At 39.0% G+C, this 17859-nt stretch overlaps 1 protein-coding gene across 2 annotated transcripts; it reads right to left on the reverse strand.

The window, feature by feature from the left end:
* Positions 1 to 563: 563 nt before the first annotated feature.
* Positions 564 to 11985, reverse strand: cnot7 (CCR4-NOT transcription complex, subunit 7). Of its 2 annotated transcripts, none has more exons than XM_014024136.1 (7): positions 11832 to 11985; positions 10023 to 10146; positions 9749 to 9942; positions 8328 to 8489; positions 6628 to 6772; positions 3545 to 3655; positions 564 to 2015 (listed from the first exon to the last, which is right to left on the reverse strand). In XM_014024136.1, exons 2-7 carry the CDS (start codon positions 10137 to 10139, stop codon positions 1884 to 1886), a joined length of 861 nt encoding a protein of 286 aa, XP_013879590.1. In that variant the 5' UTR covers positions 10140 to 10146; positions 11832 to 11985; the 3' UTR covers positions 564 to 1883. The 2 variants fall into 2 exon arrangements, with proteins under 2 accessions (XP_013879590.1, XP_013879591.1); XM_014024137.1 differs by lacking the exon at positions 11832 to 11985 and adding an exon at positions 11436 to 11825.
* Positions 11986 to 17859: the final 5874 nt, after the last annotated feature.

The following is a 17859-nucleotide window of genomic DNA, read 5'->3' on the forward strand; positions in this document are numbered from 1 at the left end:
TATATAATCTTTTTTTTCTCCATGCATCATGCAAAGTATTGTGGAAGTTCAGGAGATGCATGCTCTTCTCATCTCAGGACGTCAACACAAACACACCTTGTAACGATGAGTAAAGGAAAAACACGTAGTCATTAGTAATTCTTCTATAAGGGCTCTTCTGATAGCATGAGTGATGTTACTGAGTGAAACACCCCCTTCTGCCAGTTGCATAAACTGCTGTGTGGTGACCTGTGGTCTACATCAATCTGCTGAGAAGCTTCCTGTTTCTCCCTGGAGGTCTTTGCACACCGGCTGCCTGCAAAAAACACAAGCCTCCGTAGTTTGCAGCTGCAGATCTGCTCGCCATTAGAAAGCAGGTGCTGCTGCTCCTTTTTTTTTCTGACTTCTATGTTGAAGCTGTACTACTTGGTAAAAGAATGTCTGTACAAACCTTCATGGGTGACGTATATTTTTCTATCTGTCTGTTTGATCTGGATGTGTGATGCCTTCTGAGAATAAAATGAGCTCATCTTGTCTCATGTCTCCTCTGTAAGGAATCAGTAAAAACACGGCACAGCCTGGAGCATTGGAACAGTAGAAAAATCTCAAGCCTTTATTTACAAAAAGGAAAAAAAAATCTAAAAACATTCTTTTTGTAGATTGCATATCTTTTCTTTTACAGTGTGGCAGACGAACTGCAGAGAGAAAACATGTCAGTTTTGTTATGCAGACAACAGGTTAATACACACCCTACACTCCAACACACCTATCTGAGATCAGGACTTCACAAACAGCATTTATTCAAATATTTAGGACATGCAGCTTGTTGACGCAGCGTGAGTGTACGGCGAGGGGGAAAAAAGTGTCTAAAGTGAAATGAAATGTGGTTTATAGTTCCAAGAGGTACATTTTATTTATTTTAATTAAACTAAAACAAAATAAAAATTTACTCTGAACAGAGTAGTTTAAAGTGTCCTACAGCTGAAAACTCTTTATTCACCGTAAAGTTTTTTTTAAAGGTTTTGTTGCATCAGTTAGTTCTATAGAGCTGATTAAGTGAGAGTGTTTACACACACACAAATAACACACATTCCTCTAATGAAAACTGTCTGTATGCATCTTTATACATACTAATATTCTGGCATGTGAATTTTCTGTTGTCCAAGAATTAAGACGAAAACAAAACAGTAATAAAAACTGCTGTTCATTTTGTTTTTAACATCTTATTCTAAAGAAAGCTGTACAAGTCTGAAGTTTCACAGTGAAATCAGAGCAACAATCTCTTCATATGAACAACAATAACAAACAAACAAAAAAAAAAGATTCAAGTGCAGGTAAACACACTCGGTGAGCTCCGTTAGTCACCAGGAAATCAGGACATTTTAGTGTCCAACTACTCAATAAATTAAAAGTTTAAAAGGGAAGAATGCGGGTAACGTTAAGGCTGAGCGTGGTGAGAGCTGAAAGACTTTCAAAATGTAAAACTGGAACACAAAAGGCAACAAACAGGAGAAACACACACATACATACACACATCAGAAACGTGTCCAGCTTTCCATATAAAATCAACTTTAAAGTGCAAAACATGTCCACAGAACACTTCAGGAAAACTAAAACCCCATCTATCCCCAACATGTTAGCTGAACCGACCACGCTGTCTGTGCCGCCCCGCAGGAATAAAAGACTAAACTCACAAACATGCAGCTGCGGCACGGATGAGGACAGCTGTGAGTCGTTTCACCGTAACGTTCACATGTTAAAGGTGAGTAGAGCCTATGAGAACAGCTTGCTAAATGATGCATATGAATGTTGTTCCTCTGATCGTTGTCGACGTCCAGCCTTGCCTCGGCACCGCGCCGACTCTGTGTGTGTGTGTGGGAGGATGGCAGAGTTTCAGAGCGATGTCACGACTGCTGCTTGCTAGCCTCGTCCTCGTAGGCGTTTCCCGTCCCGTTCTGAACATAGGCGGAGCCCGAGCCGAGCCCGTACAAATGACCGCAGTATTTCGCATCATCGATGTGATCCTCGAAGAACATCTGGGGGGAAAACATCAAAGACCATGTTTATTTTTGTTGTACAGTGGATATTATTACATCTGACTACAGTTAGGTCCATATCTACTTGGACACTGACAAAGTTTGTTTCTTTTACCCATTTACTGAAACAAATTCAAGTTATAGTTATACAATGGACGTGGAAATAAAGTTTGTTTAGGATAAAGTAAAAGGTAAGACTAGGGTGTTATATTACTGTCTAGAGATACACATAAGACATTAGAAAAGGAGAGAAGAGACTTTTAGTGCAAGCAGGCGCATGACCCTGTGACATGACTGGTTGATTTGGATTGCAGAGGACCACTTCATTTTTATTTTTCACTGCTGTTGAACAAGCTGAGAGGACTTTGCTGAGACAAAGGACAGCCAAGCTTTCAAGATGCCTCCCTTTTTTTCCAGAGGATTTCTGCCAACTTCTCCAGAAGGTAGCGGTGTTGGAAGTTAAGATTCAGCGTCTTATGAATGAACAATAACTATCTTCAACTGAATAGCTCCAAAACTGAGGCGATGCTGATTGGCACTCATCAGGTTCAGTCATCCCACCTCACAGTCATAACTTTTTCTGGACAGGACATCGCACATTCTACTACTTATGTTACTTTCCACTGTCCGTTTTGATCCTCGCCTTTTATTTAACACTCAGGTGAAACATCTGTGCAAAACCTCATTTTTTCCATCTAAGAAGCATTGCCAGTCTCATCCCATTACTTTCTCAACTGGAGGCTGAAAACCTTGTCCAGCCTTTATATCTTCAAGACTGGACTATTTCAATTCTATTCTTTTTGGTATTTCAAATAAAAATCTTCAAAAACTCCAGTTCATCCAAATCCATCATTTTCTAACCCGGTGTTAAGGAGAAGACAACAGCAGACTGTTCTCAAAACGAGAGATAACAGCGAGCCACCAGAAGAGACAGGAATATTTCTGCAAAACAGATTCACACCACTGGAAGAAGTTTGTGAGTCAGCGCAAAGGTCCCTTTCTGACCCCAGCGAGAAAGCTGAGACCAGATTCAGCCCAAATCTAAAGCGAGAGTGGAGAGAGATTTCCATGAACCAAGAAATGTTGGTTTTAGCTGACAGAGCTGTGGGTGAGATTCAACAGTTTTGAAACAAGAAAAAGGCCAAACTTTTTAGCTTTGCTGATAATATGGTGTCTGATCTCACATAGAAGATACTGGAGATCACAGCTGAATATCCAGAACTAAAAACACTTGTCATCCATGCAGAAGCTGATGACGTCATGAGACGACAATCAAGAAAGGATTTTAATAATTTGTTGGATAAAATCCAGAGCTTCGAGTTGACTTGAGAAAAATGCACATTTCAGAAGACAGAATACAGATTAAAAACTTTGAGTCATAAATGTCTAAAAAACACTGCTTTGCAAAATTAAATAAATCTAAATGAAATATCTTATAAAACAATAAACGCATTACAAAAAAAGACAAAGTTATTAAATTAAATGTAGCACTCAGTATGACTAATCTTCTTCCACACAGCTGCTTGTACCTCTCTCATTTTGAAGAACGCCATGCCTGTGAGTAAAGAGTCTGAGCCGGCCTGGTGCTGTGGTCCAATCCTCTCCAGTTCCAGTTGCTCAGCTACTTCCTGCAGTCCGCCCTGAAGAATAAAAACCACCAACACCACCATTAACAACACTTCAAGTCGAAGGAAAACCTGAGAGAAACGTATTAGATGTTTTTAAACACCACTCAGAGCAAAGTCAAGATGTTGAAACGAGTGTGAAGCAGCCAGGATGAGTCTGAGGTTCTAGTTCTCAACTGGACAAAGGTGGAATTCCCCCTCCGCAAGCAAAGAGAGTGACATTTAGGTTGTCAGGAAAACTAATGTGAAACAGCATTAATTGCTTTAAATTCTGAGCATAAACCCCTCTGACCTTTTAACTCATAACCACACACTCTCCTCATGTCGATTAACTGGCTCCCATCAAAACCAAAACAGTCACTTGCAGACATTCTGGTCCCTGGTACACCACCGAACTCCACCAAATGCAGTCCCGTAAGCGACAGCTGCAAAGAGTATCCCAGAAAACTAGTTTAACTGTCCATCTCCAAGTATAAAACAACTACCTTCTCTAATAGAAAGATATTCCTAACTCAACTCGATCCACCTACGTCTTAAACCTCATACATTCTGGCTCATCTAACTCCAAGGCTCTTTTCTCCACAGTAGATAAACTCCTTAAACCCAGTGATAATATCTCCAACTCCTTCACAGTACATAAGTGCAATGCCTTTCTGTCATTTTTCCAAAACAAAATAGACACCATTTACAGTAATCTGACTACCACCACATAGCCTCAACTTCCTCACTTTGCAGCACTCTGCCTCTATCTCAGTTCTCTCCCATGACCCCAGTGGAAGTTGTCCAAACTCATTGCAGTGCATGCAAAGCTCCACTTGTGCTCTGGACCCCCATCCCATCCAAGCTCGTTAAGGACTGCTTTCTGTCATTTCCCCACTTTTCACTATCACCATCAGCTCTTCCCTTTGCACTGCTCCAGTCCCCCAAACTCTCAAACTGGCTGCTGTGACCCCATCCTCAAACAACCTGGACTAAACTCTGACACTATCCAACCTCCCCTTTCTGTCTAATATACTGGAACCTGCTACTGACAATCAACTCAAAACCCATCTCACTTCCAATGACTTGTATGAACCATTTCAGTCCGGCTTCTGTTCAGGTCACAGCACAGAAACAGCTCTCCTCAAATTTACCAATGGTCTCCTCCTTTTCTCAGATTCTGGTCATCTCAGCATTCTCCTCTTCTTAGACCTCACCACAGCCTTCGATACCATAAACCACACCATTGCTCTCTTCCGCCTTGAATCCTCCCTCAACTTCACTGGCACCACCCTCTCCTGGTTACAGTCGTATCTCACAAACAGGCAACAATTCATCAGCATCAATAACTATACCTCCTCCACAAATCCTTTATTACAAGGTGTCCCCCAGGTTTCGGTGCTTGGCCCTCTACATGCTCCACCATCATCCACGGTCTTCACGTCCACTGCTATGCTGACGATGTCCAGCTCTATATCTCCACCAAATCCATCACGACTGCAACTCACTCCACCCTGACCAGTTGCCCCACCGAGATAAAATCATAGATGCACTTAAACTTCCTCAAATTTAATGATGACGAATCAGACTTCATCATCATCATCGGTCCCAAATCCCATTACAAAACCACCATCAACTTCAGTCTCACCATTGACAACACCACCTTGTCTCCATCCCACTCATGTCTGCAACTTTGGAGTTCTCTTCAACAGCAATTTGAAAACCATGTAAACCATCACATCACAAGAACTGCCTTCTTTTATCTTAAAAACATTGCTTGTCTCCGCCCATCACTGTCAGATGCTGAAAACCTCATTCATGCCTTCATTACCTGCACTCGATTACTGTAACAGTGTTCTTTATGGTTCATCATCCAAAGTCCTCAATAAACTCCAGCTCATACAAAACTCTGCTGCTCAACCACACCTGCTACTGTGACATCACCCCAGTTCTCCAGAAACTCCATTGGCCCCCTGTACCTGAAGTCCTCCTTCTTACCCAAAAATCCCTCCATAACCAAGACCCATGCTACCTCACCAACCCGCTCCACCATCACACTCCTCCCCGCAGCCCCCTTCTCTGATGCCAACCTCCTGTCTCCTCCAGTTAGAACTAAGCACTGGACCTGGGGTAACGGGCCTCACCCAGAGCTGCTCCCACACTCTGGAACTCTCCCCAGTGACTGTACAGATCCACCCACATCTCAAAACACACCTTTTCAGAACAGCTTTTAATGTATCATTTTGTCCTGTTTCTTGCTTATCCTGTTACTTTTCTCTCCTTTTTTATTTTTTTTTTTAATGTTCGGTGCTATGTATTTGTTTTCCTTTTATGATTTTGTTGATGTACTTAACTATTGTTTGTAACTTTGCTTGACTCTTGTAAAGTCTCTTTTTAGAAAAGTGCTATTCAAATAAAATGCATTATTATTTTTACTAAAAACAATGTTCTCAGGTGATTATATTCTGATTTTTTTAAGGTTTTAACCTGAAGTTTGTGTGTGACAGATGCACGAAGGGTCAACCAGGACCTGCAGGTAGTGCTAAATAATGATATATGGTCTAACCAACCTGTTTGATAATAATTACTCTGACTAGATCTGAAGTCACCATCATACAGAGTACAATGTCAGCTGTTCTGCAGATAAGTACATAAATAACTGGATTTCTGTTTCGACAACTGTTTGCTCAGTTTCAGAGACATTAGATCAGTCTCCGTGTGTCGGTTCAAAGACAAAAAAAGCTGTATCCAGTGGGGCAAATCCATATGTAGACCTGCAGCCAGTCTTACAAATAAAAACTTCTGCGTTTCTCTTTTTCATAATAAGTTCGACTAATATTAACAAACAAAAACTGAATTTTTCTGGTCTGATCTGCCCATGGAGCAAAAAAGATAAAAGAAAACTCAACTGCAGTTCAAGAGTGAAAACAGCCACAAAAGAAATCAAAGCGGGACAGTTTCTTTCAAAAGACCCTCTGTGCTTCTGGCTGCAGAGTCTATCAAAGCACCTTCAGGTTTTTACAGCTCTTCATCAGGTACTTCACATCATAAATAACTGGGAAGTACAAGCGGAGAATCTCAAAGAAGTCCACCTCCTCCTCAGGTAGGTTGGCGTTGGACAGAATCTTGATCAGGTACCCAAAGTCGTAGCCACTGAAAAACACACAAATTATTTGACAAAGGTTAGCTGCACATTGAGAGGTGTCAAAACATTTTCTTACTTCTACTCTGCCAGGACAAACTAAACAACAGGTCAGTTTTGTCTCATGTTTGGTGTGCAGACATCTGGGCTGGTTTGTTCAGAAAGAAAAACCGACAATGGTCCCTGAAATAACCTCAAACTGACAATAACAATAGAAAATTACTTAAAATCAGTCACTGCTTTTGAATTTTTGGTCACCAGGATTAAAACACAAGTGAACTAATGAAGCTTGGCAAACAGAATGGTAACCCGAGAAAAGATTGAAACTATTTTGAGCACAGGGACACATTAAACTAAGGTGTGAGCTGTAATCAGCATCACAGGAGTTTTCACTCTTGTAATCAGTCAGTCTACCAATGTAAAGGGTGAAAAGTAGTCACAGCGCTGTTTGGCATCAGATGTGTACCACACTGAACATGGAGCAAAGAAACCTGAGGAAAGAGTGTCTCTGCAGCTTATAAATTAAATGATTGAGCAGCATGTTAAAGATTATACTGATGATGAAGAAACTGAGGCTTTCTGAACAACTGAAGCATTTCATACATATTAGTGTAGTGTCATCTGCTGGCCAAACTTTAACATTCAGCAGGATGTAACATTAAAGTGTCTGAAGCAGTTTTGAGTGTTTTCTTTCAAAGACATTATTAATTACTTCTAACACAATGTGATTGTGTCATCATGAAATACAGTGTATGAAACAGACCCAAGTGCTGCTCAGTGAAGCAGCCCTGTTCTTACTGACATCAACCTGGAGCTCCTTGTACAGAATTATCACTGGGTTGAACTAAATACTGCCTAAACCTGAAGGTTTTGTAATTATTTTATATTCAAGTAAATCATGGCATTTTGCTGCAGTTGGTTTAAAAAAAATTAAAGTTGAATGAAACAGGAAGTGAGCTCAGTTCTCCCACAAGTGAACAGTTTCATATGCATCACAACTAGACCTGCCTCTGCCTGCCTTGATGTAAAAACAATTACGCTCCTCTGCTCACACTCACATTTCAATAATAATAATAATAATAATAATAATAATAATAAAATATATAATTTATGATTTTTACAAAGAGTGAGAAAACTAATCGAGACTGAAGCTTGTAAGGGAACAAGAGGGAATCAGAAATAGCTTTTAGATCATTTCATCTGAGATGGGCTTCAGTTTGTTCCTCTTTGTTGCTACCTCTCCAGTTTTTTATTCTTCTTTTTTTTTTAAATCACTACTTTCACTTGAATCAGAAAACGTTAAAAAGTCTTAACTTCCAACGAAACAATTCAACACCCATGTACACGTAATGACACCTCCTTCATGGTAGTCGTGATTTGGGGTGAGCCGACACAGTGTTCTAAAAACCGTCTCGCTACACTTTTGTTCCATGTGTTCAAAACAGTGTCAAGCAGGAGGTGCAGGAAGAAAAACTAGTTGCTTATCTACTCACTGACATGAAAGCAGCGTTGACGCAGGAGCCATGGCCTCTGACAGCGCTACTGAGGAGCATAAAAGCAGGATACCTGTGAAACGACAGCCACTTGACTCCGTCGCATAGCACCACTCCAGAAGTCATCAGCAGCTCTGCGAAGTACAGCGTCTCGATGCCTTCGTCCTCGTGCTTCTTGAACTGAATCCCTGAAGTGGTCAGAAGCTCGATGGAGTCCTGAGCGTACATATCTTCTCTGATGGAAAGACAAGAACCACAATGTTCTGATCCAAACAACCAAGACGTTAAATAATATCCAAGAGGAAATGTCACAAAGTCTAGGCTCAGGCTGGGGTCTGTGAGAAAAGTCTGAGATCTAAAGGTCCATACAGAGCAACAGAAAGGTCTGAAAAGAGAGGACCATGGTAAGGCTTCTCTTTGTCTTGTCTTATGGTACAAAATCTTCATTGAAATATTTCATCTGATTTCACTGGTTTGAAAATCCAGACTGTAAATCTCCATGTGTGCTTCAGCTCACTGAGTCCTAAACATTTTCTCTTTTATCATAGCTGGGATTAAAACAGGTTTGTTAAAACACTGAAATTAAATCTGAAATTCAAAGTTCTTAAAAGGAAAGACAATTGTGAAAGTGTAAAGAACGAACAAAATAAAATTATTTAACATATTTTAGGGGCTGCTTGATACGATCCGTAATAGGGATGATTAATTTAGTGGTATTATGTATTTTCCAGGCACATAGTTCAATTTTATACAACAATGAAAATTGTTTGAAATTTGACTTTGCATCATAGTCTACCTAAACGCCTTGAAATTTTAAAATTCTCAGCACATTTCCAAACAATGCTTCAGGGGAGGGGAGCTCTGTGGGCCGGGAGCTCGGCTGCAGGCTGAGCTCCAGGGAGGAGCTTTGTACAAATAGGCGGGGCTTTGTACCAGCAAGTGTTTGGGCAGCTCCACATGGCTGAGATACAAGGATTTCTCTGAATGAGTCAAAGCAACACTCTGGGTATGTTCTTGATGAGGGAATATAACATGAAATAAAGCTCAGAAAAGTTGATTATACATAATAACTCCCACCCCCACCCCCCAAATGAAGCTTTAATCAAAAACCTACTGTGAAACATAAAAACACCACAAAAAGATCGAAACTAGCAGTCTTGAATGCATATCATCCTCCACCTTGGATGCCAAAGTTTGAAATAAAGATGTGGTGTGATCTGTTAGTGCTCAGAGTATGTGTTGAAGATGACTCTCATCAACTACCAGCTAGTTTTCCCAATCTTGGTAAAATTAGCTGAGTTAGCTACTTCTGTGTGTTTACTAAACTCGATTAGCTGTGGCGGCCATGTTAAACTGTGTTGACCTCAAAAGTTAATTAGCTGTAGATCTAATGATTACGTTCTGAAAGCTCGTTAAAATGCTTGCAGCAGTTCAGGAGATAGTTTGCTAACAGTAAAATCAATTCTATTCAAAACAACAGGACTGTGATCTTACGTGAGGTTGAACTTGAAGTTGAACTGCCACGTCGACGTTCCAGGTGGATACTCCCCTTGCTCGTTCATGAAGGTGAGGCCCAGCTGTATAATCTTCAGCAGGTCCACGTTGCAGCGCAGCAGCTGGTACTGATAGTCTGCATTGCTTCTGAACTCGCCGATTGGTCTCGCCACAACACCTGGAAACTCCGTGTCCTGCAGAAAGACGAGGAGCTGTGAACACTGGGGAACCTGGGTGTGTTGGCGAGGGGACGGGGGGTGTCAGCAGCGCTCACCATGGCGATGTAGTTGTATTTTCGGATGACTTGTCGGATTCTCTTCAGCTCCTCCTCCAGGTTGTTGGCCCAAACCTCACATATTCTTTGGCTGTGATCCACAGTAGCTGCGGGCATAGTGCCACTTCATCCAGCACAGGAGACACGGGATCAGATTAATAAGACTGTTTAGGACATTTTTCAAAAGTAAAAATCCCTCTAAGTTCTTAACAGGAAAAAAAACATTAAAAACAAAAAACAAAACAATAAAATAATAAAGAACTTAAGTATTTTAACTTAAAGCTTAAAATACTCTAAATAAATGTCTGAATTAAAAAAAATCTTGAGGCACTTCGTGCAGAAATCAAGACTGTCCACTCATAATAAAACACAACAAAAAATAATTTCAGTCGAGGTTCAACTGTTTGAAAGGATCAAAGATTCGGCAAGTTTTAAAAACAATACTTTTATCTTTGGTTAGATTATCTGAAGGATAGAGTTAAAAGTTACAGCTTTTTCATTAAGAAATTTATATTTTAGTAACATAAATACCTGAAGATATTTTTTGTTTTAGGATTTATTTTAACCATTTTGGCTGCCAAAAGGTTAGTAAATTAACTAGTTTACTGGATTTGAACACAGTTGCGGTTATTTGTTGGGAATTTTTTGTACAAGCAATGTTTTGTACTCTTTACTTTTAGTTACAATGCATCTCAGCAGATGAATAAATACCTTATCATTTGAGAGGTTTTAATCTAATTTTCCTGTCCCCATTATCGTTTTATTTCAATTTCAGCAAAAATATCGTGTTTAAAAGCTTTTTTGCTTAGATAAAAACTTTTTATCTTATTATTATTATTATTATTATTATTTATCTTATTATTTAAAAGGTTGAAGTCATTAAGCTTTGTTTTATGAAATTATAATTATGTACTAACAAATTATAGAAGCTAGCAATTCTGTTAATAAAGTAACCAACCTTTTCCATACAATAAATCTTAAAATCAACTCTCTCATTTCAGCACTTTTTCAACATCTGGACTGACTGAGAGCAGCTTGACTGTGACAATACTTTAATATGAATGTACAAATAACGAGCAAAGACATGATAACTAAAGTCTTTCTGAAGCATTTTGAACAATCTAGAGACGGTCAAATGCTTTAACTTTTTAAAACAAGCAAACATTTCAAAAATAATGGCACAAAAAACATTTTCCATTCAATACTAGCCTTAACTTTGAAATGTCTCAGGTGGAAAAAAGAAGCAACATACATGAAAGAGGGGTAGGTTGTTGACATAAGGCAACTTAAACAACACTATGGTTGTACATAATTAAAGTCCTGTTGAAATAGCTGCAGAAAACCTGTTCCTGTCAATGCACTGACTGGCAGAACTGTGCAGAAAATAAATGCTTTAGATCACAGAACACTTACTTCCAGAGCACTTTGTCTTTTAGCTGGAATATATTGCATCGGCTGCTAAATGACAAAGAGTTTTTGCAGTTTAAACAGGCGCAGAGCCCCCACGACAAGCAGTGATGTGTTGGCAGAGTGTTTAAACATTAGCTCAGGGCTGCAGCAGCATTTAGGCTAACTCCGTTCACTGTTAGCAAGTTAGAAGGCGAAGCGTTGCTTCAAACTAGGAGGAGGAGCGGAGTGAAGCCGTGTTTGAACTTTTCCTTCACTTTTCAAGTCGACAGCTAGCACGACAAAATCTAATGGCAGTGTGTGTGAGCGTGTTTGTGTGCAAGACATGATGACTGAAAAGACGAATACAGAGCACACACACACGCGCGACACTTTCATACAAGCAAAGCTTCTTCAACTTACCGTTCCCCTAACCGTGCAGCTGTGTGTTTAAAGCGTGTACTCTCTGAGAACTGTTAATATGTTCTGTGTTTGTTGTATCGGGGGGTTCAGCTAACTTTTCAACACTTTACATTCAACACCGCTTCACTGTCAACCGTCGGCTGCCATCATAGCGGAGCACTCACAACGTCACCACGTAAAACAGAAACGTGTTTGCGTGTTTACGTCATACGCCTCATTTAGTCAAATTTTGTGATATCATTTTCATCAGCTTTGCTCTTTTTTTTCCTCCCTCAAAGGACGTTTTAGAAAAGTATGGTTAGAGGCTATGCTTTTATAAACTACACCAGGTTTGTCCAGCAGAGCACAAACTTTACACCTAACTTTAACTTTGCACGAGTCGTGACTCAGATTGTGAACGTTACTGCCACCTAAAGGTCATTATTAGTACTACAGCAATGAAATTAAATTTAGGAGTGAAATTATTCAAAACATAGAAACGAACTATTCATTGAGAATTTCTCTTGAACTGGTCATGAGATTATTCACAAGCATATATTTCTGATGAAACACGTTAAATAAAATCAATGTCGATTTAGGTTCATAAAGATTGTCCACTTTTCAAAGATTTTACAGCGTATTGTCAATAAAATTTAGGTCATACTAAATTTGAAGCTACAACAAAGTATCCATGGTAAGATAAGTATGAAAGATGAGAGCAGCCATTTTCCACTTATATTTTTTTCTCGCGAGAAAACCATGGAGATGGGGAGAAGGGGAGAAGCTCAGTCATCCGGGAGGGGCTCCGAGTAGAGCAGCTGCTCCTCCACGTCGAGAGGAGCCAGTTGAGGTGGCTCAGGTATCTGGTCAGGACGCCTCTACCTGGTGAGGTGTTTCGGGCACGTCCCACTGGGAGGAGACCCAGAGGAAGACCCAGGACACGCTGGAGGGACTATATCTCTCGGCTGGCCTGGGAGCGCCTTGGGATTCCCCCAGAGGAGCTGGCCCACGTGGCTGGGGAGAGGGAAGTCTGGGTCTCTCTTCTTAGGCTGCTGCCCCCGCGACGCGACCCCAGATAAGCAGAAGAAAACAGACGGACAGTGAACAGGAGGAGTGATGGTACTGAAGTTAGAGAAGACAAGCCTGTGTTCGGAATGTTGCTGGTTCAAACACTCTGACTAAACATTTGTGTAAGAGAGGTGATGCACCCATATTTCTCCACCCTCATTTGCCCCACTCTGGACCCTGAAGAAAGGAGTCACCAAAAGACAACCAACAAATAGACAGTGGATTAGAAATGTATTGTTAAACTAATACAAAACTTTTAGTACATTTAAAGTGTATTTTCATAAACTAAAAAAAGGACACCAGAAATTTACTGCTAGTAAATTAATAGTATGCATAGATTAGTTTCAGTATACAAAAACGTCTACTTTGGTAAACTAAAAGTAGATTTAAAGTAGAAAGACAAATAAGTATGCTTAAAAGTGTACTTTCATAAACATAAAGTGGGTCAGTTTAGTCCCAAGACATATACAGTACTTGTTAGTGTCCTTTGTAAGTAAAAGTACATTCGTGGAAATATACTTAAGAAATATACTTACTTAATAACATATACTTAAGGTCTACTTCTTTTTAGTAGTGTTGTCTGGTACTGTAGACTAGTGGTTCCAAACCGTTTTTTACGCCCTGAGCCATTTTGTCATGCCACCAAACATAATGATGATTCTCCATAACTATAATGTATTACAACTGATTATTAAATAAAAATATTTATTTAACCCCCTAGAATGTTTAATTCTCAGGCATTTAATTTTTTTAAACTCAAATTAAACATAAAGATAAAAATGTTGCCTTGAAAGTGAATAAGTAAATAAATAAATAAAGATAATGGCAGGTGCAGAAAACAGCAGCTTCCAAAATTGTATTGACTGCATTTTATTGTATTGTCCAAAATACATCAGAAACTCACCCAAATGAGCAAATTCCATGAGATTCCACGTTTTAAACAGGAGTCCATTTTGTGTCAATTCCTTTATTTCATCTGCGATGTCTGTATTGCGGAAATCATAGAGCCCTACATATTTCAGTTCTATTTTCATTTTATGTTTTTACACACTTGGGAAATTTTTCCACGAACCCCCTGTAATAGGTATGCTCACGTATCCCTGGTTTGGAACCACTGCTTTAGACAGTGTGAAGGGCTGAAGAAGCTGTCCAAGTTCCTGAAAGTGCTGGGATGTTTCAAAGACAGTGTAGCTGAAGGAAATGTCCAAGATCCTGAAAGAGCTGGAATGTTTCAATGACAGTGTAGGGCTGAAGGAACTGTCCAAGGTCCTGAAAGTGCTGGAATGTTTCAGGACTTTAGACAGTGTGCAGGGTTGAATGAACTGTCCAAGGTCCTGAAAGTGCTTGAATGTTTCAGGACTTTAGACCAGTAGTTCCCAACCTATTTAGACTTGTGTACCCCCTGAGTCAATTTGTCATCCCACTAGTACCCCTTCAGTGTAATGATTCTCCAAAACTTTAATGTACTACAACTGATTATTAAATGAAAAATATTTATTTAACCCCCTAGAACGTTTCTCAGACATTTTATTTTTTCAACTCAAATTAAAGATAAAATGTTGCCTTGAAAGTGAATAATTAAATAAATAAACAAGGAAATTGTATTGACTGCATTTTATTGTATTGTCCAAAATACATCAGAAACTCACCCAAATGAGCAAATTCCATGAGATTCCACGTTTTAAACAGGATTCCATTTTGTGTCAATTCCGTTATTTCATCTGTGATGTCCATATTGTGGAAATCATAGAGCCCTACATATTTCAGTCCTATTTTTATTTTATGTTTTTACACACTTGGGAAATTTTTCCACGAACCCCCTGTAATASGTATGCTCACGTATCCCTGGTTTGGAATCACTGCTTTAGACAGTGTGAAGGGCTGAAGGAGCTGTCCAAGGTCCGGCAAGTGCTGGAATGTTTCAGGACTTTAGACAGTGTGCAGGGTTGAATGAACTGTCCAAGGTCCTGAAAGTGCTGGAATGTTTCAGGAGTTTAGACCAGTGGTTCCCAACCTATTTAGACTTGTGTACGCCCTGAGTCAATTTGTCATCCCACTAGTACCCCTTCAGTGTAATGATTCTCCAAAACTTTAATGTACTACAACTGATTATTAAATGAAAATTGTTTATTTAACTCGTTAGAATGTTTAATTCTCATGCATTTTATTTTTTCCAACTCAAATTCAAAATAAATTTAAAAAGATTGCCTTGAAAGTGAGTAAGTAATTAAATAAATAAACCAGATTAAGCAGGTTAAGAAAACAGTAACATCCAAAATACATCAGAAACTCCATGAGATTCCACATTTTACACTAGATTCCATTTTGTGTTATTCTGTGATTCTGGCTGTATTTTACGCATTGCAGAAATCATAGGGATCCACAAATCTCAGTCCTATTTTAATTTTTTTTACACACCTGGTAAATTTTTCCACATACCCCCTGTAATATGCTCTTCTGGTTGGGAATCACTGCTGTAGACCTCAGTCACTGTTGCTCTTGATTAGTGCCTCTGTGCTGTCCTTCAAGTCCAATCCTCTTCGACGCTGTGCAAAGGTTTATCTTCTCATGATGGTTATTCTTGTTCCTCCTCTTCATCATTGGAGTTCTGCTGCTGCCTGAGACAGTCACTCATCAATTCATCATTAGAAGCTTTCCTCCTGATGTACTGATCATACTCGACAACTACAACCGTAAGTTGTTCTGAAAATTTGAAATTTTAACTGGCAGAAGTGTCTGGTAGTCACACGCTAATGTCTGGTAATTTGAGAGTATCCCACGAGACTTAAACTAGTGAAACAGGATGAAAAATGATTAAAAACCCATGCTTTGATATTTGGTATTCATGAGAAATAGAAAGATTGTAGAAATAAAAAAAGTTTGTTCGGAAAACCTTTGAAATGTTTGAATAGCTCAAAGTCATTGTAGCATCTTCACATTCTAATATCCTGTGTTAAAATCTTTGTAAAAAATATGAAACTGTCACTATCTAAAAACTTCATAAAATATCATTCTGATGCATCAATAATCCAGGTAAAAAATAAAATTAAAAATAAATTAAGTAGGTCCTCTGGACAGGTTCTTCTTTACTGAAAAAGTTTTATCTCTTCTCTCTTTTTTATTTTTCCAATTTACAGGGGTTTTTACCCCTGTAACTTGGAAAAATAAAAAAATTTGTGACAAACAAAGAAAAACTGGTGAATAGGAAAAAGTTTGAATCCTTGAGCACTGGCACCCTTGAATATTGTTTTGTCAGCATTGGTAAAAATGGCATTTTTGTCCCCTGTTGCCGGGGTAGAGGACTAGGAAATGCTCTCCGTCTGGCCGTTAAAATTTCAGAAAGGAGAAACTTTCACAAGAAAGGCCAAAAGACACCAAACTTAGGATGAGTCTTCCCTGTTGCGTGCCCGACCATGTGGTTATGATACCATTAAAGCCACACCCCCTGAAAACAGGAAGTGACATTTTTTGGCTTTGAAAGCTCCATCTATGACCCTCTTGACCTAACCAGTAATAAATTGTCAGAACAGATAACAAGTTGATCTCAGTTGTTTTCAAGCACAAAGACTTTTTAGTGGAAGGCGTGGTATTAATGGTGCGGCAAAGTCAGACGTCATGCCATTGACATACATTTGGCTCTGAATTCCACATATTTCAGCCAATCGGCACCCAATTCACTATGGTCAATCCTGATTCACCCCACTACAGGAATGCAGTCCAAATTTGGGGGGACGTGGTCTAATTACACATTGCGTTGTTGACATATGGTTGGCTGTAAATCACACATACAGCGACGGTTGGCATTGAGTTCTATCTTGTATTGGATTGTAATTATCAGTTTTGACTGTAGACTGTGTAGAAACAAAATAAAGTGCAGCAGTGCCTGATAAAAGGCTTATTTTACTTTTTACTTTCTGCAGTCAATATATAAATTTTTACATGCTCAAATATTTACAGACAACAGAGTGTTGTTTTGTATTTGAACTTAACTGAATCATTCGATTCATGCATTGACTTAATTATTACAACAATGACAGACTTTAAGATATTTATTTCACAAGAATACTGGCACAACTTGCAGTACATCACAATGAGCTCACAAAGAAATGCCCCTTACTTTTCCATGTAAACCAAAGAAGCAAACAGTTTATGCCGTGAAGATTCTTTTAGAGACAACAATCAATGATTCTGATGCATTAAACTCTTTGCCATAAAAATAAAAACAATCATTTAAACAGAAATTACACAGAACAAAAATGTAGATAATAGTAAAAAAAAAAAAACCACAAAAATATTTGAGCATGCTTTGCTTGATCATGTCTGTTGTTCATTTGCAGGAGTGCTTTCACATTAATGTTTGATCCGCAACAGAAAATAAGCAGCTCTGATAAATGTTCCACTCTTGAGATGGCCCAAGTAGACAGTTGTGATGGCTGTGGCTACATTGTAGTTTACCATCATCAGTGTGTGAATGAATAACGTAAAGCAGCTTTGAGGGTCCTAAAAAGGTGCCATATAAGACCGATGCATTATTAAAAACAGTAAGATCTGTTGCATGAATTACAGCTCATCTGGTGCTACAAACACATGTAAACAGTTTTTTTTGGTCATTTCAGCTTGATTCATACATTTTTTTCTATTTTTTCAAATCAAACCTTATTATATTATATTGGTGTCTACTGGGAGTTGAAGCACTTTCAGCAGCTAAAATCTTTCAAATGCTCAGTTGGAGTATGTTATTAGTTTCATGTGTTTGTTTTGTTCTATAATCCCTTTAATCCCAAACTCAAGGTCAAATTTTCCCCAGAGCCTACCTGGATAAAACATGCTTTAGGTGAGCAACAAGTGTGATTCATTCCTGTATATACATAGATGACGAACAGCTAAAAAGTTTGTACAACAAAGCATAAGATTTAAAAGGGATGATTGGGAATATTTTTAAAGGGATCCATGATTAGTTGTAACATTAGACTTTATTTGA

Source organism: Austrofundulus limnaeus, unplaced genomic scaffold (genome assembly GCF_001266775.1).
Source record: "Austrofundulus limnaeus strain Quisiro unplaced genomic scaffold, Austrofundulus_limnaeus-1.0 Scaffold408, whole genome shotgun sequence".
NCBI classification, from domain to species: Eukaryota; Metazoa; Chordata; class Actinopteri; order Cyprinodontiformes; family Rivulidae; genus Austrofundulus; species Austrofundulus limnaeus.

What these genes read in the sequence shown, in the direction of transcription:
- cnot7 (XM_014024136.1), bottom strand. Translation starts at nt 10,139, where the DNA reads ATGCCCGCAGCTACTGTGGATCACAGCCAAAGAATATGTGAGGTTTGG. An exon ending in AATACAACTACATCGCCATG is followed by an intron (nt 9,943 to 10,022) that starts GTGAGCGCTGCT and finishes GTCTTTCTGCAG; the next exon opens with GACACGGAGTTTCCAGGTGT. An exon ending in CGTTCTTCAAAATGAGAGAG is followed by an intron (nt 2,016 to 3,544) that starts GTACAAGCAGCT and finishes TTTTCCCCCCAG; the next exon opens with ATGTTCTTCGAGGATCACAT.